General features: G+C 39.4%; 2 protein-coding genes across 4 annotated transcripts in view; one reads left to right on the top strand and one right to left on the bottom strand.

Moving 5' to 3' along the window:
* The window catches only part of HTR3B (5-hydroxytryptamine receptor 3B), a 51,237-nt gene extending 41,652 nt beyond the window's left edge, over positions 1 to 9,585 (bottom strand). Inside the window, exon 1 of the mRNA XM_088789850.1 lies at positions 9,327 to 9,585. Coding sequence (XP_088645976.1) covers positions 9,327 to 9,585 — 259 coding nt within the window. The remainder of the gene's footprint in view (positions 1 to 9,326) is intronic.
* The window catches only part of USP28 (ubiquitin specific peptidase 28), a 60,459-nt gene continuing 43,357 nt past the window's right edge, over positions 9,471 to 26,572 (top strand). The window contains exons 1-2 of one of the 3 annotated variants that reach the window (XM_019753333.3): positions 9,513 to 9,640; positions 25,586 to 25,678. Coding sequence is in view for 2 of the 3 variants with exons in the window: in XM_019753331.3 (XP_019608890.2) it covers positions 9,584 to 9,640 (57 nt within the window). In the remaining variant the exon portion in view is untranslated. Of the gene's footprint in view, positions 9,641 to 25,585; positions 25,679 to 26,572 lie in introns of all 3 variants that reach the window. The other 2 variants (XM_019753331.3, XM_019753335.3) reach the window with 2 other exon arrangements.

Below are 26,572 nucleotides of genomic sequence, written 5' to 3' on the forward strand. Positions count from 1 at the left end.
GTAGGTGAGAAGCCCAGGCACAGCATGGGCAGATTCTCTGCTGAGGATCTCACAAGTCAGAAATCATGGTGGTGAACTGGAGTTGGCTCTTACTGTGCCAGAAGGGCCAATTGTATACATCCCTTCCCAATTGTGTTCAATGACATCAGATTAGGAGCTTGGAATCAGGAGTACTTGCCACCTGGAAATCAGCAAACATTTGACATCAGGGCCCCTTCCACCAGCTGTCACTAAACATCTACCCGTGCACCACACCCCTGGACATACAGCGCCTTGTGGATACCTCCATGATAGCACTTATTCAAGTGTATTATGACTATTTGTTTACTTTCCGATCTCTTCTAGAATTTTGTGAATTCCTTGAAGGTAGAGCACTGTAACTTATTCATCTTTGTATCAGCAGCTCAGAGCTTGGTACCTGGTGACTGCTCATTAATGTTTGAGAAGAATAGAAGGCAGAGAGGGAGGGAATCATTAACACATGGCAGAAAAAAATTTTGGTTTTTGCAAGATGACAGCAAGAAGGGCCTAGCTTTTTCACAACCACATCCAATACGTGTTCCTTTCATCACCTATGTCACAAAGCCTGGGTGAGAATGACAACTTGGGTTCACACTGCTTTTATTTGGTTTGCTCCAGAACCAGGTAGCAAGCAGTCCAAAGGATAAGCCTAGGACACAGATACAGGTTGTTCCTGCCTCTCTTTCTCTCAGCGAGTGCCTAAAATTCAGGGATCTTGCATTTACCAGGAGTGAGATGTCTCCCTTAAAGCCAGAGGAACATAGAACTATGGACTTACTGCTTCTGTTTATGCCCTCAACTACATTAGCTCCAGGAAAGTGCTCGGGCTGCAAGGCAAGGTAGATAGTCTTACTCAGTAAATGATGCTGTTCAGGCTTCCTGCGCAGATTGTGGGCCTTGAAGTCCTGCTGTGCCAGCATTGGGGAATCTCCTCTGAGCTGTGGCTCATTGTGAGGCCCAGGCCTTTTCCATTAGGCCCCTTAGGAGTTTTCTATGGTGAGGCCTGAATACCGTCAATCACAGCAGCCAATAAGATATTCTGGTTCAGGTCTAAATTTCTGGATATTTCCATCTCTGCTATGGACTCAAGATGGGCAAGGGCTTTGATCTTTTAGAGCTTGTTTTATTCATTCATTCATTCATTCATTCATTCATCCACTCACCATGTGGGGAGTTGTGGTAGACACCACGGATAAATAAAGATAAGAAAGCTCAAGGAACTTGGGGCGGAGGTGATAGATAGGAAACACTTAGAATACAATGAGATAAATGCCAGCAGGTGAGTGAACTGGGGAAGATACAGGTAAAAGAAAAAGAGCCCAGACTTGGGATGGAGTGAGAAGCTTTTCACAAATGGCATTTATACTGGGTAAAGACAGTCAGCTAGCTGAGGAGAGGGAGAATGGAGCTCCCAGCAGCAGGAATAGCATGTGAAAAGGGAAGAGAGTGAGATGAGAGAGCATGTACCTTCCAGGAGGCTGGCCAGCCTCATTTTGTAAAATTGGAGGGGCAGTGCAGATAATTCCATATTCACATGAGTTGAGTGGATTAACAAGTTCATGTTACAAAGTGTTGAGGGGAAATAAAATAGAAAAGTGAAATATTGTATAAGTGTGTATAAGTGCTGTGATTATAAAGCTGTCTCCAAATGGCCTGTAGCAATTATTCTAAAATGTACAACAGCTGTATTTGTCTTCTTTCTGCCATTGCTGAAATTTACACTGTCATTGCTGCAGAACGAAGGCTTGGCACTAATAATAGGTTGGCTGACTATGGCTAGAGTGTGGCAGACTTCTAGTTAGAGCCCTTAAAGACTGCAAGCAGAGGAGTAGGAAAATAGAAAGCTCAGTGTAAACCAAAGTGAATGTAATCAGAGCGCCACTTTGTGGCAACTGTCACATCTGCAGCCCCAGAAAACCTATCTTACATTTTATTATATTGTGCACTTTTACATGACTTGAAAGTCATGTGGAGCCTCTATTCATGTCGCCACTCTTTTTCCTTTGCTCTAAATATCCCTCCTTAGGTTCCCCAACACCAATTCACACCAACCAGTCTAATTTATTTCTACTCTGCATACAACCGGCTACAAATTCCTCTCTGCTTACTTTCTTACTCTGGGTCCTCCAAATTCTTTGTCTGTAGGAGTGCCCAAGTTTCCCATTAACTCAGTGACTTCTTAAGGGGTAACTTCTCTACTCTCTTCCTAAAAGTGGGAATAGATAAAGCCTTGACTGTCCACCTCTGAAAAGTTGTAATAGTATTACTTAAAGCCATATAGAATTTTAATATTAGACAAAAAGAATAAAGTTTCATAAAGTTCACTGACTTAGACTGGGTTTTTCTGAAGCATATCTGAGATAAGGATTTGTGTACAAGTGTTTACTATATAAGTACTCACAGAAGAAATAGCTAAGGAAAAGGGGTTGTTTTAGCCCGATCCTGCAGGAAAACTTGACAGTGAAAGCTACACTAGGAGCTTATTCATTAGTAAAGGAGTCTGGTTGTTATACTGTCACTCACTCCTGCCACTCATTGGCTCTGGGCCAGGGGGCAGAGGTTACAGGTAATGAGCTCCCAGGCACTTCCTGCTCTTTTCTTGGGAAGGCAAAGCTTCCGTAGCCCAAGGGAAGTCTCCGACAAAAGTTCTAGGAGTGGGCCTTTGGAAGCAATATAACACAGAGAAGCCTAGAGAAGGGAGCACAGAAACAGTAAAGGGACATCTGAAAAGATCTGGGAAGACCACTGCAGGTTTCCACTGCAGAGACAGCAAAGATTTATGGGAGGCACTAAGTTTCTTATTTCTCTAGAAGGCAGTTACTTTCTAAAGAACATGATGATCAATGTTTTCAGAACCTAATCATACAGAAAAAAAAAAAAAAAATATATATATATATATATATATATATATATATATATATATATATATATATATGTGGTGTGGTCCGGAAATACAGTGACCACCTTGGTGAGTCCCTGAGACCCCACCTCACCAAGCTTGCATACCCCATGAGGCTCTATCAGGGGCTGAACCTAATGGGAGCTGGCAGGTGGCAGCAGGCCTGTGGTGTCCCGGCTTTTTGTGGAGCGACCACAGGCTGGGTATTGGTGGCAACTATCCTTGGTTCGTGGTGTGGCTTCTCCCACATACCATGTTTCCCAAAAAATAAGACCTAGCCGGACAATCAGCTCTAATGCATCTTTTGGAGCAAAGATTAATATAAGACCCGGTCTTATTTTACTATAAGACCGGGTCTTATATAACATAACATAACATAATATATAATATAAGCAGGGTCTTATATTAATTTTTGCTCCAAAAGACGCATTAGAGCTGATTGTCCTTCTAGGTCTTATTTTCGGGGAAACACAGTAACCCAAGGTCCAGCACAGGGAGCAACCAACCACAGATTGCTTTGTAGCTCCTACCAGGTATTCCCTGCCCTGTCACAGGCAGTGGCTGACCTAGGTCTGCACTGGAGCCTCCCTCAAGAGGCCCCAGCACCAACATACTTGGAGGTCTGCTTCAGACCACAGCAGAGAACAACTCAATTAGCCCCACAAGTGGCACACTCAAAGAGCAGTCTCAGGCATCAGAGTATGCCGGGGCCAAATTCCACTCAGTGGGGTAAGTCCCTGGCACAGCAGCCCGTAAGCTGTGGACATCGCCAAACCCCACAGCCAATCAATCCCACACACTGATGTGCCAATAGTAATCAAGTCTCAACTATAATAGGAGGGTACACACAATCCACACAAGGGACACACCTGGAGCACCCAGTGCAGGTGACCAGGGAGACTGTGCCGCTGGGTCACACAGGACACCTACTACATAACGCCACCCAGCCAGGACTGGGAGACATAGCAGATCTACCTATACTTAGAAACAAACACAGAGAGACAGTCAAAATGAGGAAACAAAGAAACACATCCCAAAAGAAAGAATGGGAGAAAACCCCCAAAAAAGAACTAAATGAAATGGAGGCAAGCAACCTACCAGATACAGAGTTCAAAACAATGGTTATAAGGATGCTCAAAGAACTTAGTGAGAACTTCAACAAAGAGATAGCAAGCACAAAAAAGGACACAGGAACCATAAAAAAGAACCAGTCTGAAGTGAAGAATACAATAACTGAAATAAAGAATGCACTAAAATCACCAGCATACTAGGTGAAACAGAAGATCGAATCAGCGATTTGGAAGATAAGGTAGCAGAAAACACCCAATCAAAATAGCAAAAAGGAAAAAAGAATTTAAAAAAATGAGGATAGTTTTAGAGACCTCTCGGACAACATCAAATGCAACAACATTGGCATCATAGGGGTACCAAAAGGAGAAGAGAGAGAACAAGGGATTGAGAACCTATTTGAAGAAGTAATGACTGAAAACTTTCCTAACCTGGTGAAAGAAACAGATAAGCCCAGGACATGCAGAGAGTCCCAAACAAGATGAACCCAAACAGGCCCATCAAGACACATTATACTTAAAATCGCAAGGGTTAAAGACAAAGAGAGAATCCTAAAAGCAGCAAGATAAAGGCAACTAGTTACTTATAAGGGAGTTCCAATGAGACTGTGAGCTGATTTCTCAACAGAAACTTTGCAGGCTAGAAGGGATTGGCACAAAATATTCAAAGTGATGAAAAGCAAGGACCTACAACTAAGGGTACTCTATCCAACAAGGCTGTCATTTAAAATCAAAGGAAGATAAAGAGCTTCCCAGACAAGAAAAAGCTAAAGGAGTTCATCACCACCAAACCAGTATCACAAAGAATGTTAAAGAGACTTATTAAAGATAAAACAAAAAAATCAAAAATATACTCCTTAGATGTCTGAAGTACCCATCCCCTAATTGTGACAACCAAAAATGTCTCCTAGGAGACAACATTTTCTCTGGGGGAGAACCACTGGCATATCCTTTTATCAACACCATCTGAATTGAAATGGGTGGAAAAGGCAAAAGATATATCATAGCTTTTGCAGTATGTTTAAATACCAAGAATGGTATCTTTTGATGAAGAGAAATTCTTAATTTTAACATAAAGTTATCGATCTTTTCTTTCATGGATTGTGCCTTTTGTGTCTGATTTAAGAAAGATCCCCTACCCCCACAGTACTGTATATGATTCTCCAATAGTGTTTTACAACTTTTTACTTTGCTTTTTAAACATTTAAGTATTTAATATACCTAAAATTGATTTCTGTTTATGATATAAGGTAAGAGTCCAAAATTAATTTTTTGTATGTTTAACTACCTATCTCGGCACTATTTATTAAAAGGCCATCCTCTCTCCAGTGGTCTATGACGCTGATCTGTTAAAAATCAAGTTTGCAGAAATGCGCTTATTTCTAGTCCTCTATTTTATTATTACCTTTTTATCTGGAAGCTAAAGTTATTTTTATCTTCTTATAAAAAAAATATTGGATCCCAAGTGTTTAAGGTTTTCATGAATTCTTCAGAACTCATGATTTTAAGAGTTTATTTTTTTTCCTTTTTAGTGTTTCTATATTTCCTAGAGAAATAAAATGAAGGGGACATGAGGTTGTTATTTTGAATACCAAAGCCAAATGAAAATGAACTCATTAACTTTACTGTAAATTGTTTTAATTCTCCACAAACCACATTTGTCTACAGTACAAATTTCAGAAAGTTTGGAAACCCATTTATTTTTCAACTAGCAAAAAGAAAGCCTCTTCGAAACATTTTCTCAACATGTATAATTTAACCTATATATCATCTAATTCTTTAATCCAGGGGTTATATCAGAAATATCCATATTGTTTCCTCGATAGTAAGAAAGACCATTTTCCTAATTGCTGTGAAGCTGACCCTTAAGGATATTGCTGACTAGATCATTCCTGGAAAGGATCCTATAGTGCAAACAACAGTCATACCTGTCAATCAGCCTCATCCATGAGCTTTCAAATCCAGTTGCTCTGAAGCCAGTGGCAAAAACTATTTATAGAGTGAATCTCAGAAGAAATACAAGTATACATTTTTTTCTTTTTCCTGTTTTCTGTTCCTAACACCTTCCCTTCCTTCTCAGTTGTCCCACACAAGCTCCACACAAGTACTTAATAACATTAAAATGGGATCATTTTATTATAATGCAAATTATATTTTGGGCTTGAGGTAAGTCAAAAGCCGAAATATAAATCCATTGACTCAGAAAATAATCTAGTATAAAGGCAAAAAGTTTTCTAGGAAAGGAAAAAAAAATTTTAATTTCTTCTTTGGGAAAATACTCTGGAAACTTCCTTTTTTAAACATGTCAATTATTTGCTATTGCTTCTTATTAATATTTTTTCCTAAATACTCTTGAAATGATTATCAACTATAATAATAATGTACTTATTCTGGAGCCTTCATGTATGGGTTTTAAAGAGGAATGAGAGGGATGTTCTGTGGTGACAGCACATGTTCCACGACACCTACTTTTGATATTTGATCACCATGAAGCTTGCCAACTGATGGCCAAGTACTGACATAGAGTATTCATTCAGTAAACACTCAGGTTGGACAGGGTATCTCTAACTGATTACCATGTCCAGGACCAGGTCGTTTTTAAACCCAAGGGGAGGTGAGAGAGTTTATCAGATCTAGAGCTCTCAAATTGATTAGATCGAATGTATTAATTGGGAGCTCTGTTTAAAACCAAATGGCAGAAAAACACTTAATCAAAACTCAGGGGCCTGTATTTACCAAATGGCCTGTACATACCTCTTTCAGAGACTTGGGTATAGGAGGTCTCTGGTAGTCTTTTAAGGAAATCTTCATAAATAAGAGTAATAGTTTTCCACTCCACTTACACACACGAAATAAGCAATTTCCTAAAATGAATGTGCAAAGACAAGAGTTGCTCTAGAGATGTGGTAAAGACACACAGAAATAGAGATTTCTAGCAACATACCATAGAAGCATGCAATGCTGCAAAAAAACTAAGCTAAGGTACCAATTTATTTTGCAATGACCCTCAGGTTGAGGCCATGAACATACGTTTTTATTACTCATTAAATAAAAAGGCAAAGCCACAAACACAAAATTCTACAAGCAGTAGACAAAAACACAGTCAGCCTGTTGAATGTGGAAGATTCTGATCACTCTGACAGTTTACTTGCTAGGAAAAGGGGACCCCTGTATCTCCAGGTAAAGGAAGAATTCCCAGTGATGATCCAGGCTTCTGAGAGTCAGGTCTCCCATGGGAGATGTGCCTGATCTGTACCTGTTTCCTTATGCCACAAGCTGTGTTCACATGCAGACTGGAAAGGCCTGTAGGTGAAACATCACAATCACAACAATGCTAGGTGGACAGGAAAGGTCAACGTCCTTATAAAGTTCACACCAGAGGTGTGCCCAGGGCAATGGTAATAGCAGTAACCCCTAAAAACGGCCTCCACATAGATTTGGGACAGCCAAAAATGTGTGAGGTGGATTGCCATCATGATTCATGTGAATATGAAACAGGGTCAGTAGTTACAGTTTCCACTAAACTGTTGAAAATACGACTCAATTGGAGGCATCTTAGCTCTTAATATGCTATCATAAGCATCAGGTTCAAACTTAAAATACTACAAAATTTTAGTTTGAGCTTTAGAAAATCTAAAATGGGACAATTTGGCAATTCTTTTTTCTTCTACTTTATTATTTTTTAAATTAAATTTATTTGGGTAACATTGTTTAACATTATATAAATTTCAGCTGTATAATCTCATAACATATCTGTTTACACTTGTGTGTTCACCACCTAACCTCTACTGTCCTTCTGTTACCGTGTATTTGACCCCATTTCATCCTTCCACCACTTCCCTTCCCCTCTGGTAACCACCATGCTGTTATCTGTATCTAGGTTTTTAAAACTTTGTTTATTTGTTGCTTTTTGTTTTATACTCCACATATAAGTGAAATTATACAGTTCTTGTCCTTTTTCATATGACCTATTTCACTTAATGTAATACTCTCAAGATATTCCATGTTCATGGGTTGGCAGAATTCACATTGTTAAAATGACCGTATTACCTAAAGCAACATACAGATTTAATGCAATCCCCATCAAAATCTCAACAGCATGTTTCACAGAACTAGAATACATTATACTAAAATTTATATGGAACCACAAAAGACCCCGAATAGCCAAAGCAACCCTGAGAAAAAAAGAACAAAGTAGAAGTATCAGACTCTCTGACTTCAAACTATACTACAAAGCTACAATAATCAAAACAGTATGTTGGCAGAAAAACAGACCCACAGACCAATTAAATAGAATTGAGAGCCCAGAAATAAACCAACATGTAATGTGGGCAACTAATTTTTGACAAAGGAGTCATAAACATACAAGGGCAGTCTCTTCAATAAATGGTGCTGGGAAAACTGGAAAGCCACATGCAAAAGAATGAAAGTAGACTGCCGACATCGTACAAAATGATTAACTCAAAACGGATTAAAGGCTTGATAGAGGACCTGAAACAATACATGAGACAATACAAGAAAACATAAGCACTAAACTTATGGACCTTGGTCTCAGTGGGGTTTTTGTGAACTGAAATCCTAAGGCACTTCTTGCTCCTAGTAAAGATTTTGACTAAGACTTTAAAACAACATGATCTGTGGAAGGGTCTGTAGTAGGAGCCAGTGCTTACGGGAGACCCTACAGGAGGAACTCCGAGCTAAGACAAAGCTCTGCGGTTGTAACCGCCCCTCCCCCTAACCTCCTCCGCCCCCACCTCCCCACCGCTCCCGGCTGTAAGTACTTCTCTGACTTGGCAGCAGGGTAGTGCATGGATGTGGTCTGCCATGTCTACATGCACTGAGTTGCAACCCTTTTTCTTGAATAAATACTTTTTGGTGGCAAAACACCTAGTCCACACTGATTTTCAGTCGACACTGCCCTGCCCAGGTCAGTGTTAGGGCACCACACTGGGCATCAGTGAATAGAGATTCTGGTCTGTTTGGTTCAATTTAGTCCATTCCATTCAACCTCCGCCTCTCCTTTTCTAAAAAACAGGTTATCGGTAATTTTTCGTGTCACTGGACTTCGAAACGGCTACATGACCAGGTAGGAAATCCTCTATCACGTTGTCCCTAGACAAGGTCCCCAAATGGGGAGCAGTTTTAACTCGTGCGTTGTAAGCTTGAAGCAGTGGTGAGTCTTAAAACTGAAGAAATTTTAAAAGCAGAAAGCGGAAGACAAGACTCTGGGACGCAAAAGTCCGGGGTCCCCCTAACTGTTTCCTGAGCGCCAATTGCTAGGCGCGTAACCGACCGGCGAGGCGACGCTGACCGTTAGCTGCGGGCGGGGCTCAGATTACGTGGCCGACGCCGGGTCAGAACCGTGTGTGCGCGGGAGCACGCAGAGCGGTTCGGCCCTCGGCTGCGCGCCTTGCGTGCGCGCGCAGGCCGGGGGCGGGGCGTGTGGGCTGAGCCTCCGGCGCGCGCTGGGGTGGAGGCGGAGTCGGAGCGGGGATGGGAGGCGGGGGTGGGGCTTCTTCCTCCTCCTCCTCCTCCGCCTGCGAGGCTGGGCTGGCGGCAGCTGGAGGACTGTGACCTGCGGAGGGGCGCCTCGGCCATGACTGCGGAGCTCCAGCAGGACGACGCAGCCGGAGCAGCGGATCGCCTCGGCTCGGTGGGCCCCGCGACGGCGATAGGAGCCGAGGGGCCGGGCTCCGCGCCCCGAAAGGGGAGGGGGTGCGGGGCCGGAGTGGGAGCGGCGCGGGTCGCGGGCGGGCAGGCGGGCCTGCGGGTGTGCGGGCGCCCGGCGGGAGGGGGCTGCGGAGGGCACTCGGGGCGTGCGCTGGCGAGGGTGAGGACCGCTCGGGAGGAGGCTGAAGTCTGCAAGGCTTGGGTCGCAGAGCTTGAGTTCGGGTCGCTGAAGTTCGAGGGAGGTTAGATATTTTGGAAAACCAAATATAAAGGGCTGGGCATGGGGTTGTCTGCATCAGGGGTCTCGAAGCGGAGCGCTTCTGGGCCCCGAACGGGCGAGAAACTTCCAAAAGAGGTAGCTGTGGTGGTTTTTGTTTTCATTTTTAAATCCGTTTTAAGGCAGTGCTGCTTTAAAGAGTCTCAGGCAGAGCGAAGTTATCTAATTCAAAGCCAGGATTGATCAATTCCTTGTGAAAGACCCGGCGTCCTAGTTACTACTTCCAATCTTCCCCTACCTCCTTTTTTTTTTTTTTTAAACCAGAGAGCAGCCTCTCCAATAGAAGTACCGCAGGGATAGTGTTAGTAGTAACATTCATCACTCTACATTTTTTAAGAACTGGGGAGGAACAGCGCGATGAATATTAGGTATGCGGATAATGATTTCCTATTCCTATTATTTAAGAAGATTGATATCAATAGAAGGGTTTCTGGGCTAAGATGGTGAGAGTAAAAGAACACTGGTTTGGGAGAAAATCCAAAGGCTAATGTTTGTGAGAAGAAACTTGGGAAGTGGGCAATTTGAGAATGTTTTCTAATGTTACTCTGGAATGTTATAACTTAACGCAACCTTATTACCCTTAAAGTACTGCACTTTTTCAAGACAGAAGGGGAAATCTGTGCCTAGTATTCAAATGCAAGTTTGGAAGTGAGGAATTTCATAAAAATATTTACAGTACACAGCTGTCAGATACCTCCACGTGAGAAACCTTTTATGCCCTTTTAGTCTTTTCATGAGCTCAGGAGACCAGTAGTGTATAAGGTAACACATTTCCTTTTAAAACTCCTTTAGTAAAAGATACCTCTGGGTTCTGGGCTCTGAAATGAAAGTATGTGCTGAGTTCTAATGGAAATAGCCTTGGTAGGTGTTCACCAATGCCTACCTATTGGAATCTGAGTCAGGATTTTCTGTTTTACAGATCAGTTCTATTTGTTTTTAGGGCAGTGACTTAAAAACAGGTGGGAAAATCTTAGTTTTGAGACAGTCATGTTGATTTAGAGAAGAGACTATTTTAAGGGAGAGCAAGTCATATTTAAATTTGTCAAGACTCTGTCAGTTGAGACCATGTGCCTGTGGCATCTTCATTTCCCTCTGCCACAGTCTGAGTAGTGACCACTATCTCCGCACTCTATTTGAGAGTTTGTATGTGAGGTGTTTGATGAGCACTTGTATATAAGTCATAGCTATTTTTGGAAAGCTTGGAACTCTGGTGGCTGTGGTTGGTTGGAATACCCTTATTCCTGGCGACCTGCAGAGTGATGACATTCACTGTTCTACCCAGTGATTCGATCCATGCAGACAGATGATAAGCTTGGTATGCTCGATAATGCTTTCCCTTTTTATTTTGCTAATGTAAAATGCTTGAAGTTAGCAAGCTAGGTTGAAGGAATCTTATTTGGGGAAAGTAACTTTCGCATCTCAAAGGAAAGGTTTTATTTTTTAAATTATTTTTTTCTGTTACAGTTGACAGTCAATATTTTGCATTAGTTTCAGGTGTACAGACTGTGCCGTGATCCCCTGATTAGTACCCACCTGGCACTATACATAATTGTTGCAACATTACTGGCTATATTCTCTATGCTGTACTTTACATCCCCCAGACTATTTTGTAACTACTAATCTGTAATTTTTTTAAAAAAAAATTTTGAGTTTTTTATTTTATTTTTATTTTTTTTATTTTGGGGGAAGGTGAACAGGACTTTTATTGGGGAACAGTGTGTACTTCCAGGACTTTTTCCAAGTCAAGTTGTTGTCCTTTCAATCTTAGTTGTGGAGGGCGCAGCTCAGCTCCAGGTCCAGTTGCCGTTGTTAGTTGCAGGGGGCACAGCCCACCATTCTTTGCAGTAGTCAAACTGGCAACCTTGTGGTTGAGAGGCCGCGCTCCAACCAACTGAGCCATCTGGCACTGGCCCATGTGGGAATCGAACCATCAGCCTTCGGCGTTAGGAGCACGGAGCTCCAATCACCTGAGCCACCATGCCGGCCCCTAATTTGTAATTTTTAATCTCTTCACCTTTTCACCCAGCTCCCCGCCACAACCGCAACCATCAGTTTGTTCTCTGTATGAGTCTGTTTCTGTTTTGTTTATATTTGTTCTTTAGATTCCCATATAAGTGAGATCATATAGTATTTGTCTTTCTCAGTCTGAGTTATTTCACTTAGCATAATACCCTCTACTCTAGGACCATCCATGTTGTTGCAAATGGTAAAATTTCATTCCTTTTTATGGCCGAGTAATATTCCATTGTATGTATGTACTATGTCATCTTTATCCAGTCATCTGTTGACGGGCTCTTGGGTTGCTTCCATATCTTGGCTATTGTAAATAGTGCTGCAAATAGGGATGCATAGATCTTTTCGAATTAGTGTTTTGGATTTCTTTGGGGAAATATCCAAAAATGCAATTGCTGGGTAATAAGGTACTTCTATTTTTAATTTTGTGAGGAACCTCCAAACTTTTTTCCACAGTAACTGCAACAATTTGTAATCCCACTAGCAGTGCATGAGTGTTCCCTTTTCTCCACATCCTCGCCAACACTTGTTCGTTGATTTATTGATGATAGCCATCCTGACAGGTGTGAGGTGACATCTCATTGTGGTTTTAATTTGCATTTCTGATGATTAGTGATGTTAAGCATCTTTTCATATGTCTGTTGGCCATGTGTATGTCCTCAAGGAAAGATTTTAATAACTTATTCCTCATCTTGCTAAGTTTCATGTTAGAATGGACTCTATTTCTCTCTTTTGAATTCTCTGAAGCATTTTACATTTCCCTTAGGGGATGTTTAATTGTTCTAGTTGAGAAGAGCATTCCTCCCCTGACACTGAGAAGCTACTTAAAACCTAGAATGCTTCCCTTCCCTTATTGGTCAGTTGTTGTACAAGAGACAGACAATCCTCTATCGCCTCCCAAGAATTGTAATAAGGGAAAAATGTAGTACTCTTAAAAGAGGACACTTTGTGATAATACTGAATCCCCTAAACTGCAGACTGATATTCAAATATCTAAAGAGATTAGTTACTGACAAGTTTTTGTATTTTAATTAATTCTTGATAAAAAAGGAGCAGCAACATATACTGTTATTGTAAAAACGAGCAGGAAGCATAAACAACTTGAAGTCAGGTTGGTTCTTATAGACTTGTTATCCTTGGTAGCTGTACTAGGGGTCATCACACATTCTTTATGTTAACTGAAGCCCTATGAAAACCTGCCAGTTTCAGTGAAAATTTCATGTCTTTTTGCTTTCTCTTGATTTATTGGCTTTTCATTTCCTCTTTACCTTGTCTCATTAATTCTGATTTTTGGAACATCAGTAAATCATTGCTTGGTTGGCTTCCACACCTCTCATGCCTCCTCAGCTACAAATAGTTCTGCTTACACAATGAGTACAATATTTATAAAACACATTGACAAATAATGACCCAGAAGGCAAATCGTTCCATATGTTTTGTTTCATCAAAGAAATTTGAAGCAATAAGCCAAATGAAGCAGATATTTTTCGAGGAAAATAATGATACTGATAGTAGCAGTAGCTGACATTGAGCATGTGCTGTGTGCCAGACCCTGTGCTCAGAAGTTAACATATATTATCCCAGTACTTACGACTGCTCCATGAAGCTTTCTTGTGAGAAGACTTATACTTGTTAAATAATTTGCCCAAGGTCACCCAGCTAGTAAATGGTATGGTGAGGATTGAACCTAGGTAATTCTGACTCCAAGAGCCAAAGATGTCCCTGATCCTACTTCTTAGTTGATGGACCCTTTGTCTTGGGTCAGAACCTTTCTGTTACTCCCTAGAACTCTCCTAATGTTTTTGTTTTTTAATTTTTATTTTTCAATTACAGTTGACATTCAATATTATGTTACTTTCAGGTGTATAACAGTAGTTAGATATTTATATAACTTACAAAGTGACCCCTCCCCCATAAGTCTTGTACTCACCTGACACCATGTATAGTTATTACATGTATGTATAGGGAATATTATAGTCCCTAAGCTATACTATAGATCTCTGTGGCTATTTTGTAACTACCACTTTGTATTTTTTTAAAAATTTGAATACATTTTATTAACCCAATATATCCAAAATATTATTCCAACATGTCATTAGCATAAAAATACAAATTAAATATTTTTCATTCTTTTAAAATCCAATGTGCATTTGCCCTTAAATAAAGTGACCAACCCAATTTGTACTTCTTAATCCCTTCACCTTTTTCATGTAGCCCCCTCTCCCCCTGAACTCTCCTGATGTTTTAAACTTGAATCTTGCCTGCACTCTTTCTAAATAGATAAACTTCTTTTCTACTTGACTGAGCTTGTTGATATCTAAACAGAGCTCTTTGTCTCATGGGTTTTTTATTTTTTATTTTTGTTTTTCCTCTTCAGCATCTCTTTTCTCAGTAGAGAGGTACCCTTCCCGTCTTAATTTCTTAGAGGTGAATCTAGATGACTGATGTGTAGAGACCATTTTGTTTGTGCCTATTGAGGGTGGATGTTGCTGGTATCTAGTGAATGAAAGCTAGTAATGCTGTTAAACATCCTAGTATGGGATAGCCCTCCAAAACAGAGTTGTCTGGCCCAAAATGTCAATGCTGAGCTTGAGAAACCCTGATCTAGATGATGTCTCTCTTGACTCTCCTGAATTATCTCATGTCTCCTTTATCCTAGCCTAATCCCCCCAAACCTTCACTGTCTTCTATTCCCTGGTGACTCAAAATATGGTCCATGGACCAGCAGCATCCTTATCACCTAGGAGTTTGTTAGAAATGTAGAAATTTGCATGTGCTGGAGCCAGGTTGTACTGCCTCTCCAGTTGATTGTGTACATCTCTTTCCAACTTCATTCGGTGAACTCATGATAGTTGAAATTGCCACAGTGGGAGTATTGATAGCAGAGAAATAAGCAAGCTCTACAAATCATCACACCACTGTTTGGGCCTCCACCGTAGGTAGATCTGTTGAATCAGAATCTGCCATTTGACAAGATTCCTGGGTGATAAACTTTGAGAAGCTCTGTCCTACTCCACAGAATTCCCATTGTCCATTCAACTATGGACACATGTCCCCAATTCTCAAACAAAATAACAACGAAAACCTCTTCTGCACTGTCCAGCTGTTGCCTTGTCCACTTCCTTCCTTTTATTTACTTTTTTTAATCTGTTTTTCTAAAGCATTTTTCCAGGTACAGTGTAATTTCAATTCATTGGAGAAAACTTGGAAAACACAGACCCCAGCTAGATTAGCTCTTGGCTGATAGGAGGCACAGCTCCCAGGCTGAGGCAAGTTGGTTCCGAGATTCCACCATAGCTTGAGGTGGCAGCAATAGGTTCTGCAAAAGCCCATTTAGGATATGGCTGTGCGGACCAGTAAGAAGAGGGCTGATTGCCCAGAGGCCTACAGAGAGGTTGACCAGGTAACACAAGGTTAGATCATAGGGCATTGAGTGGTTTTGTGTTACTAGCATCCCCTGGGCTGCCAGAGAAAGCCTTGCCAATAGTAAGTAGGCTTTTAGTATTTGTCCTAGCGAATGAAACATCTCTCAGAGGTGACCAGTGACTCACCACCTTACTACAAATCAAAAACTAGTAATTCTTTTTACATTCTCCCTTAGTTAAGTTTACCTGAGTCCCATTCTTATGCTTTTGTTTGTAATGGTTCCTCACTGCCACTTTTTTGTTGATACTTTGGCATTGGATTTCATTGTTACTTATTATCAACCGTTCTGCTTTTTCCTAAAAACTTCTGGTGTATATTTTTTTCATCATTTGTCATAGTCTCATCACAGTATTACTCATGCAATATTACTGCCCAGACAGAAGTACAGTGTAGGCCCTCACTATGAATTGGCTACATAGCTTTAATTTCTTATGGAAATCAGCCTTACAAAAGGTGTTTGAATTTATCTAATACAGCCTCTTCATCTTACGAATGCAATAAGGGTTTTAGGCAGTTGATTTACTCTCATCACGCTGCCTAAGGCAGAAGACCCTGGCCTCGGGCTTCAGTTCAGTGTCCTATTAATGCCCTTGGTGCTACAGCTTCCTTACTTCCTGAGTTCTCCTGTTTTGGCCCTGTATTCTGTTTTTTCTACCTTTCTTCTCTGCTATGGGCTAACCTGTTTGCTTTCTTGACTGTTACTCTCCTTTTACTAACTGCTTCTCAAGTCTCATTTGTAACCTGCTACCCCTACACTTGCAAATACTCGCTGAACAGTTCTGCTTGCATACCTGCCTCCTCGGCTATAAACATTTCCTGCATAGCTATTTTCCCCACACTTTAACTAGGCATGGGGGTATATACTTCTAGTTATAGCATCAGCCATATGCCAGTTACTGCCCTGAGCACTTTTCTGTACATTTCTAATATTTACAGGAATACTGCAAGCTGTGAATTGTTATGTCTTATTACTGATGTGGAAACTCAGACTCAGATATTAATATAGCTATAAGGGCCTAATATGAGATTTTAAACTGAAGTTTGTTTACCTCCATGTTGCAGATGAGAAATCTGGCTTACTCAAGACTAAATTCTAAGTAGTGGAGCTGGGACTTAAAGCCATTTGACTTTTCTGCACTGCAATACATGCCTTTCTAAAACCAAGCTTTTTGACTACCATTTGACAATTTATGAAGCACTTTAACATAGGATGTCAGTGAACCCAAATAGCAACCCATGACGTAAAATTTAATGTGATTAGGAAGTAGAATTTGCAGAGTGACACAGCTGGTAAGTGATAAAACCAAAACCATAGCACAGGTAATTTTCTCCTAGGATATCAGTATTTTTCCTACAACTTCTGGATAAGTTTCGTTGGACTGACAGGTCACAATATTTTACATTTATATCGCATTTTTCATTTTACTAACAATTCCTGTATGCACTACTTCATTTGATAGTCGCACAAGTACTGTCAAAACTTCTGCAATACTTTATTTTACAGATGTAGAAATTGATGCTAGGAAAGTTGCTGGTTGCCCAGAGGCTAATGTGTGGTAGAATCTGGGCTAAATAGCACTATTTCCACTATCTAGGCTTTCTGCGTAAAAAGGGAGGGCAAAATACCAGACATAAAGCGATATCAAAGATTCGCACGAACAGGTGCTAGCAGCCTGCTACAAGATGGCTGGTAGTCCGTTTAAACTTGCGATGTCCTAAACAGATATTTCCTTTTGCAATATTGCTGCCCAGGTTAGTACTTTCCTTGTTTTCCTTTGTGTGTGTGTGTGTGTGTGTGTGTGTGTGTGTGTGTGCGCGCGCGCGCGCGCGCACATTCATGCATGAACAAACACAAATTTCATGATTTTTATTCAGTTGAGGTGAAATTCATACAACATTAACTTCTCAAGTGTAGGATTCAGTGACATTTAGCACATTCACAATGTTGTGCAACCACCACTTCTGTCTAGTTCAAAAACATTTTCATCTCCCCGAAAGAATACCCGTATCCACTAAGCAGTCACTCCCTATTCCCCTGGCACCTGCCTGACAACACTGATCTGCTTTCTGTCCCTACATTTACCTATTCTGAATATTTCATATAAATGGAATCATACAATATGTGACCTTTTGTGTCTGGCTGTTTTCACTTAGTATGTTTTCAAGATTCATCTAAGTTGTAGCATGTATCAGTACTTTATTCCTTTTAATGACTGAGTGATACTCCACTTTGTGTGCCTACTATATTTTATCCATTTTTCCATTGAAATTCATTTGAGTTGTTTCCAATGTTTTGGCTGTTAAGAATAATGCTGCTGGCAACATTCATGTATAAGTTTTTGAGTACCTGTTTCCAATTCCTTTGAGTATATACCTAGAAGTAGAATTGCTGGGTCATATGGTAATTCTATGTTTAACTTTTTGAGGAACTGCCAAACTGTTTTCCACAGCAGCTGTACCACCAATGCACAAGGATTCCAATTTCTCCATGTCCTCGCCAAACACTTGTTATTTTCCATTTTCGTTTTTTTGTTTGTTTTATAATTGCCATCCTCATGTGTGTGAAGCGGTATCTCATTGTAGCTTTGATTCATATTTTCCTAATGGCTAATGTTGTTACACATCTGTATGATTATTGACTGTTTGCATATCTTTGGAGTCCTGTGTCCATTTTTGAATTGGGTTTGTCTTTGGTTGTTTGAATTATAGGAGTTTTAATATAATCTGGATACTAGACCCTTTTCAGATTTATGATTTGAAAATATTTTCTCCCATCCTGTAGGTTTTCACTTTACTTTCTTAATAATGTCCTTTGATGCACAAAAGTTTTTAATTTTGATGAAGTCCTGCTTACCTAATTTTTTCTTTTGTTGGTCATGCTTTTGGTATCATATCTAAGAATCTATTTCCAAATCCAAGATGATGAAGATTTACCTCTGTTTTCTTCTAAGAATTTTATAGTAATTACCTCTTATGTTTAGGTTCTTGATCCAATTTGAGTTAGTTTTTGTGTGAGGTAAAGGGTACAACTTCATTCTTTTGCAAGTGGATATCTAGTCCCAGTACTGTTTTTTGAAGGGACTATTTTTTTCCCCCATCAAATGGTCTTGGTGCCTTTGTCGAATATCAGTTCACCATAGATATATGGGTTTTCCTAAACTCTCAATTCTGATTCATTGGTCTATATGTCTCCTTATGCTAGTACTACACTGTCATGGTTACTGGAGCTTTGTAGAATGTTTTGAAATCAAGAAGTATGAGTCCTTCAGCTTTGTTCTTTTTCCAGTATTGTTTGGACTGTTTGCAGTCCATTGAAATTCCGTATGAATTTAAGGTTCAGCTTTTCCGTTTTTGCACAAAAGGCTGTTAAAATTTTGACAGGGATTGCACTGAATTTGTTAGATCACATTGGGTAGTATTGCTATCTTAACAATATTCAGTTTTTGTGATGATTAATTTTGTGTCAACTTGGCTGGGCTATGAAGTGACCAGACATTTCATCAAACATTATTCTTGGTATGTGTGTGAGGGTGTTTGTGGATGAGATTAACATTTGAATCTGTGGACTGAATAAAGAAGGTTGTCATCCCGAATGACTGTGGATCTCATCTAATCAATTGAAGACCTGAATAGAAAAAACAGGCTGAGTAAGGGGAAACTTCACTTACCTGACTGCTGAGCTAGAACATGTGTTTTCTTCTGCCCTCAGACTGGAACTTACTCCGTCAGCTCTCCTGATTCTTGGGCTTTCCAGCTTAGACTGGAGCTATACCAGTGGCTCTACTGGGTCTCCAGCTTGCCAACTACAGATCTAGGGACTTCTCAGCTTCCAGAATCACAAGAGCCAATTCCTGAAATTAATTTACCCACATCAAACAGAAAACTAGGAATATAGGGTTCCTTTACACACACACACGCACACCCACGCACACACGCACTGTTGGTTCTGTTTCTCTGGAGAACTCTAACTAATCCAGCCTTCCAATCCATGACCTGGATATCTTTCCATTTTTTTTAGGTTTCTTTTAAGTTCTTTCTCAACATTCTGTACTTTTCAGTGTACAAGCCTGTCACCTCCTTGGTTAAATTTATTCTTAGGCATTTCATTCTTTTGGATATTATTATAAATGGAATTGTTTTCTTAACTTTCTTTTCAGATGGTTCATTACTGCTTTATAGAAATACAACTGATTTTCACACATTGATCTTGTTTTTTGCAGCTTTGCTGAATGTGTTTATTAACTCTAGTTACTTTTTTTTGTAGATTTTTTTGGATTTAAATGTCATGTCATCTGTGAATAGAGATAGTTTTACTTTTTCTTTTCCAGTTTGATGCCTTTTCTTTTTCTTGCCTAATTGCCCTGGCTGGAACTTACAATACGGTGTTGAAAAGCCTTGATGGAGGTGGGCATCCTTGTTTTGTTCCTGGCTGTAGTGGGAAAGCTTTCACTCTTTCACCATTGAGAATGATGTCGGTGGTGAGTTTTTGATAAAGGCCCTTTATCATATTGATGAAATTCCATTCTATTCCCGTTTTTTGTTCTTTTTTTTACTGTTTTTATCATGAAAAGCAGTTGAGTTTTGTCAAATGCTTTTTCTGCATCAGTACAATGGTCGTGTTTCCCCTCCACCCCTACCCACCCGTTCATTCTCTTACTGTATTAACATTGTTTTTTTTTTTTTACTGATTCTTTTTTATGTCATTGGCAATAGCATTCTTAGGCATCCATTTTCACATATTTGTCAAAGCTTTATCTCTTCATTCTTTAGATGTTCAGAGTATATCCTGCCTTTTCATTTCTCCTACCAGCATCCCACCTCTTTTATCACACCTGGTTCATTTAGTAGTCCTGTAATTAGTTAAGCTTTCTTTCCTTAGTCTCATCCCATTTTGATCTAGTTGTTAACATGTGCTAGATTAATCCCCTTAAAGTACTACCCCCCCAATATTTCTTCCCTGCTGAGGAATCTGTAATGATTTTTCATTGTTCATCAGATCTCATCTAAATTCACCCCGACATGTTGAACCCTTCCTAATCCAATCCCACATCACCTCTCGGTCTCTGTTACTAATTAAAAAGAGACACTATACACTACAGCCCACCTAATAATACTAACTAAAAATTTTACTATAATTAGATTTCTAAAACTACAAGCATGTAAATTTGACTTGTTATATTTTGCCCAATATTTTCCTAGTTTCTCAATTAACCTTAGCAGTATATTCCTAAAAATGGCTTTTTCTTTAATTTTTGAAGATGCGTTCCATATGACCTTATTATAACAGCTTCGCAACCTAATTTGTATTTGGTTGGGGCATGTATTCAAGGAAGTGAAAAAATACTGTCTTAATGTGTTCTAAAGTAAGAAGAAAAAAAGCAAAATGCAGGGCAGTATTCATGTGCATAGACCATTTCTGGAGAGATATATCAGAAACTATTAATAGTGGTTAATCCTGGGAAACGGGAGTAGGATGGGAAGAAGAGGGAAATTTCCCTTTCATTTTATATCATTTGGTACTGTCGGAATTTCTTACACAGTGCATTTGAGATAAAAAGAAGTAAAAAACTAAAAGCGAATAATTATTAGCTCCTTTTTTCTTTTAATTCCAGTTTAAAGCCCTCTATACCATATAAGAGTGGCTGAATTTTAAAAACTTCTAAAGTTTTTAAAAAACGTTAAACCACTTGATCAACTGAAACAGTAATTTTCATCACATACCTAATTTTTGTATCATAAAAATAAGTTATCAAGTAGCCTATGTCAGGGGATTTAGTTGTATTCATGAAAAAACTGCTGTTTTTCATTTTTAGAGAGTCATATGCTCATGGCACTGTTAAAAAAATTTTAACTTCCGCAGCTGAAAGTGTTTCTAAACCAAAGGGTTTATTAGGCTATTGCTAGCAAACAAGCAAACAAACAAAAAAACAGAAGAAGAAAAAGAAGACAGGTGTTGGGGCATGGCGTCTGAACCACAACTGCGTAGCTAGATAAGAAAGACATGTCTGTTGTTCCAAAGTTTTACAAGCGTTTTTTATTCACCAAGTGGTGGAGGAGGGGAGAAAGACATAAGCTGTTCTGAAAATACTTACGTTAGCTGTAGTCAGAGGGGATGGGAGAAGGTGAATCTGCTAATTGTGGGGTAAGTGCAGCAGGGCCTGCAAAGAAGTGTCCCCTCCTGTCGACTGGCCGTGGGCAGCAGGCAGGAAGTTCATGTACACATGAGATGGGAAACTCCTGGGTTCTGTGGCGCCTGCCTGTTCTCCCTTTTGGATAATTGAGGAAATAGACACCTGGAAATTAATCCTAAATTCCAACAGATATACAGGAATGTGAGCAGCCTTTTGTCAGAGCTGGTGCACAGGTATGAACAGGCTAAGTGTTCTGTCTCTTTTACTCTGTCTGGTCTGCTGTAATTTTAATTTAGATCATCTCAGAATTTTTTTCTTGTCAGCATGTTAGGTTTCTGTTTTGTGAGTAAATGGGACCAACATAGAGTTGTTTCTGGAAGAAAGACTGAAAAAGCACCAGGGCTGTATGGACTGTTCCTTGTTTTCTGGAAATTGGAAAGCTTAGTGGCAGTCAGAATTCGTTAAAATCCCGTTGTCCAAACTGGATTTCCGGAGTTGCTGCTATATATTTTCTTTGACTCCTGAAGTTATTATGTTGCTTTTCTTGGGTACATAAGTTTTATTTTACAATTGGAAAACCAGATCTTTAATTTTGGAGGGAATTTTATTGGGCACACCATGGTAGTTCTTTGGAGTACATAAAGAAACTTTTATCAGTTATTTACTTAAGCTCCTGGTCCCAGTTCTAAACTGGGTGTTCTAAAGATAAAACTCTTAATTAGTAATCTCACAAGTTTGCTGTATCTGATCAAAGAGTATTAGTAAGTTGCAGCAGGAGTAGGCCAGTTATTGTTTATTACAAAAACTTGATAGCTTAATGTTTTATTGTCTGTATGATCCTGCTTACTGCTTCTTATGAGCTGAGTTATTGTCTTTGCTGTAAGCAAACCTCAGTACTAAGAAGCAGGCTGGATTGCACCAAAACCAAGTAGCTGAGGTCAGAAAGCTTGAGTTCCTTCTTTCTAGAGATTTAGGTGTGCCTCTTTTCTTCACTGCCTCTGGGCAAGAAAAGAGAGTACTGTTTTATGAAAACAATGAATTCAGCTAAGGAAGTGCAAACCTGTTGGCTCTTGTCAGTTGCTTCATTTGATTATGACTGGAGCACAGGCTTTGTCTTGTCTCATGTTGGGTGTGTACTGTATATACATAGCATAGTTAAACAAAGTTAATATTGAAATCAGCTTCCTGGGAAGTTCCAGGAGAAACTCTGAGTTAGCAGTACAGTAGGACCCTAATGAGCTTAGTCTGTCTGTTACTGTAAAATTAACAAGTAATGTATAGTGCTTATTAGGATTTGGGTTGTAGGCACCATTTGAGAAGTTAGGTTTAGCTGAATATAAGACTGCCATGTCATAGCAGTTGTTCATGTGTCAACAGTGTAGCTAAATCCTTGTGAAACTTGTTGTTCATACTCTTAATAGTTGTCTTGGATTTATCTTTTAATTTAAAATATTTGATGACAAAATAGGTTTTGTAAACCTTAGCTTCTAATTCCTAATGAAGATAATGATTCCTTACCTTTTAGGGTTATAAGGATTACATGTGTGTGAAGCACCTGAGGTTCCTGGCACAAAGAATGTGTTCAGTAACGTTAGAATTGTTAGGAGCACTGTCCTACGGGTAATTCAGATTAGGTAGCATGTTGTATAATTCTTCCCTTTATGGAGGCAAGAATTTCACATTTAAAACAATTAGAGAACCACATGATGAGAAATACCAGGTAAAGACAGTCAGACAGTTTCATTCATTCACAAGCTCATTCGTTTCCTCAACTTAGAAGGTTAGAAAGGGGAGAGAATAGTAAGGACCAGAGATCTTGGGAGCAACTTTAAGGAAGAGGCAAGATGAATATAACCCTTGACTGTATGTTGACATTCCATGGCTAAACAAATGTAGGAGGTATTACTAAAGATAATAGAAGTAACACAAGGCATGAGAGGATGAGTTTGTGATGTAAGGAATTGTGAAGGAGAAAAGGTTGAGCAGGTTACGGATAGAATCAGGTAATGGGCTTTGAATAGCAACGTGAGGAATTTGGATTTGAATTAGCATGTAGAACATTGTTCTTAGAGGTGCACAAAATGATTTTATAAAGTTGTCATTTCTGCCCATAGCTTTTAAAAAAGAGAAAAAGTCCAATATCCAAAATATATAAGGAACTCATACAACTCAACAACAAAAAAACAAACAATCCAATTAAAAAATGAGCAGAGGACCTGAATAGACATTTCTCCAAAGAGGACATACAAATGACCAATAGACATACGGGAAAATGCTCAACATCACTAATCACCAGAGAAATGTAGATAAAAACCACAATGAGATATCACCTCACCCCAGTTAGAATGGCTGGAGCACAGGCTCCAAATAGTAACAAGTTTTGGAGAGGCTGTGGAGAAAAAGGAACCCTCATACACTGTTGGTGGGAATGCAGATTGGTGCAGCCGCTATGGAAGGCAGTGTGGAGGCTCCTTAAAAAAATTAAGAATAGAATTACCATATGACCCGGCCATCCCTCTCCTGGGTATCTTACCCAAGAAATCTGAAAACTTCCATAAAGACATATGTGCTCCAATGTTCATTGCAGTTTTATTTACAGTGGCCAAGATATGGAAACAACCAAAGTGTCCTTTGATAATAGATGAATAGATAATGTGGTATATATACACAATGGAATACTATTCTGCCATAAGAAAAGGTAAAATAGTACCATTTGCGACAACATGGATGGATCTTAAGATTATAATGCTAAGCGAAATAAGTCAGAAAAAGTAGAGAACTATATGATTTCACTGATACATGGTATATAAAACTGAAAACACACAAGAACAAGACAAAGAAATGAAGAAACAAAATCTCATAAACACAGACAATACTTTAGTGGTTACAAGAGAGTAATGGGGGAGGGCGTGGTAGATGACGGTAAAGGGGATCCAATATGGTGATGGAAGGAGAACTGACTGAGTGGTGAACACACAATGTGATATATAGATGATGTATTACAGAATTGTATACCCAAAATCTGTGTAACTTTACTAATAATTGTCACCCCAATAAACTTTTAAAAAAAGGGAAAAAGTAAGAGTTTATTTTCCTTTCCTGAGTGTATTATTCTAGATGCATTGATGTGCACTGCTACCTATTATAAAGTGGAGAAATGGGAGTGGGGATTTAATCCACAGCCAAATGTAATGATTAGTAAATTAATATTTGTATACTGTATTTCATTAATTGCATTTTTTTGGCATTCTAAAATCTCTGAAATTGAGATGCTCCTTACATTTACTGTCATCCAAGTAGCAGATATGATTTACTTATTATCTGCACGTGTATGGGCATGGTCATAGCTATTTCTGCTGTCATGACAGTTGAGATATATGCACTGGATACCACACGGTTAGTTTACTTGTCATTTAAAATGTTTTTACACATTTAAAAAGATTCAACATTTAAATAAAGACAACATTTAAATAAAAAAAAAACTATGAAGAAAGGCATAGAAACATAATCACAGGATATTGATTTGATTTTATATGTTTCACAATTTCTTGCAAAGATACAATCAAATGCTTTATGGGACCTAAGAAAGGAAGATGCCATAGATATAATAAGTTTTGTTACTGAGAAACATGCAGAAGAATTGCCTAACACATGCCAGGCGGGCAGATCACCTGGAAGCAGGGGAAATTGCTTATTTCTCAAATAAGAAGTTTTAGAGCTACAAAAAGCTGGTGTGATGGATTCATATGTGTCTGGTAGGACTGTCATGAAGGCATTGTGTCATTGATTAAATAGCAACTGTTTTTCTCCTGAGTGGTGCATAAAATAATGCTTTTTATTACTGATGGCAACTTAGATTCAGCCAATATAGTATTTACCTCAAATATAGTATTTTCCTGATGATAGCTTGTGTAGAACTGATTGTACTATTAAGTAATCAAAGACGTGTTTATATAAAGGCAGGCAAAAAATAGGAAAGATTCTACTAAGGTGCCAAAGTCAAGGTCAAAATATAAGAATAAAATCTTTGTATTGTTTTGCATTAAACAGGTATTCTTGCCTGTTTTCTTTGTCTTCTCAGATACAGCATGGCATAGAGGTTAGAGTGCAGACTCTGGAGTCAGGCAGCTGGGGGTCAGATCTCAGCTCCGCCCCTTACTAGCAATAACCTTGTGTAAGTTACTTAACCTCTCTGTGCCTCGGTTTTCTGTCAGAAGGGCATAATGTCTATCTCAGGTTTGTGGTGAGGGTTAAATTAGTTAATACATGTGAAGTGTTTAGAAGAACACCGAGCTAAAAGTGAGCGTGTGTTATTTTTTACTGGGAATGTTTTCTGTGAACCGTAAGTATCAGTTGCTATACAGAGTAATTTGAGGTAAAGACGTGATTATCTAACCCATCGTTACCTTCTTGGCTCCAGTTTAAGTTTCATATGCTTCTCATTTCGCTCTCCCAATTATATCACCTTTTTTGGGAGTGTATTGATTTTTAATTTTTAGAAAATTACGTGTGATTGAGAGCTATTAGATTTACGTGCTTTTACACAACAAAATCAAATGGAATTAGAATGAGTTTGCAGAAAACTTTTTAATATTTTATTTTTCTAAAAATCCCTGCTTTGTGTTTCTGGCGTTTGCCAAGGCTAACTGTGAACACCTGCTAGTCTGGTAGTCACTCTCCCAGGGCACAGTGACTTCCTTTGACAAGACTCAGGGCCTCAAAGACTGCTGGTCTCAGCAGGGTTGCGTTCCATTTCTGGCCTATGACTGTAGCCTGTGACTAGAACAGAAAGACTGTGCAGGGATGTTTCAGTTAGTTATTTCTAGTTGCATGATACGTAAGTGTTGCACTGGGACCTCAGCTGTTGAAGAACATAGGATACTGTTTCTATTACAGCTGGCAGTGAATGGCGACTGCCTCTTGGGGACATATTACTAACTGGAAGATAGTTAATGGTGAAGCATTAAGTATTGAACCGGGCTTAATTCTTGGATAACCTTAGGAACGGTATAAAGTAGATTTCTTCTCACTGAATTAAATTTGAAGTATTTCGTTTTCAATATTCATC

This window comes from Rhinolophus sinicus, chromosome 14, assembly GCF_057876585.1.
Source record: "Rhinolophus sinicus isolate RSI-liver-muscle chromosome 14, RSI-T2T, whole genome shotgun sequence".
NCBI lineage: Eukaryota > Metazoa > Chordata > Mammalia > Chiroptera > Rhinolophidae > Rhinolophus > Rhinolophus sinicus.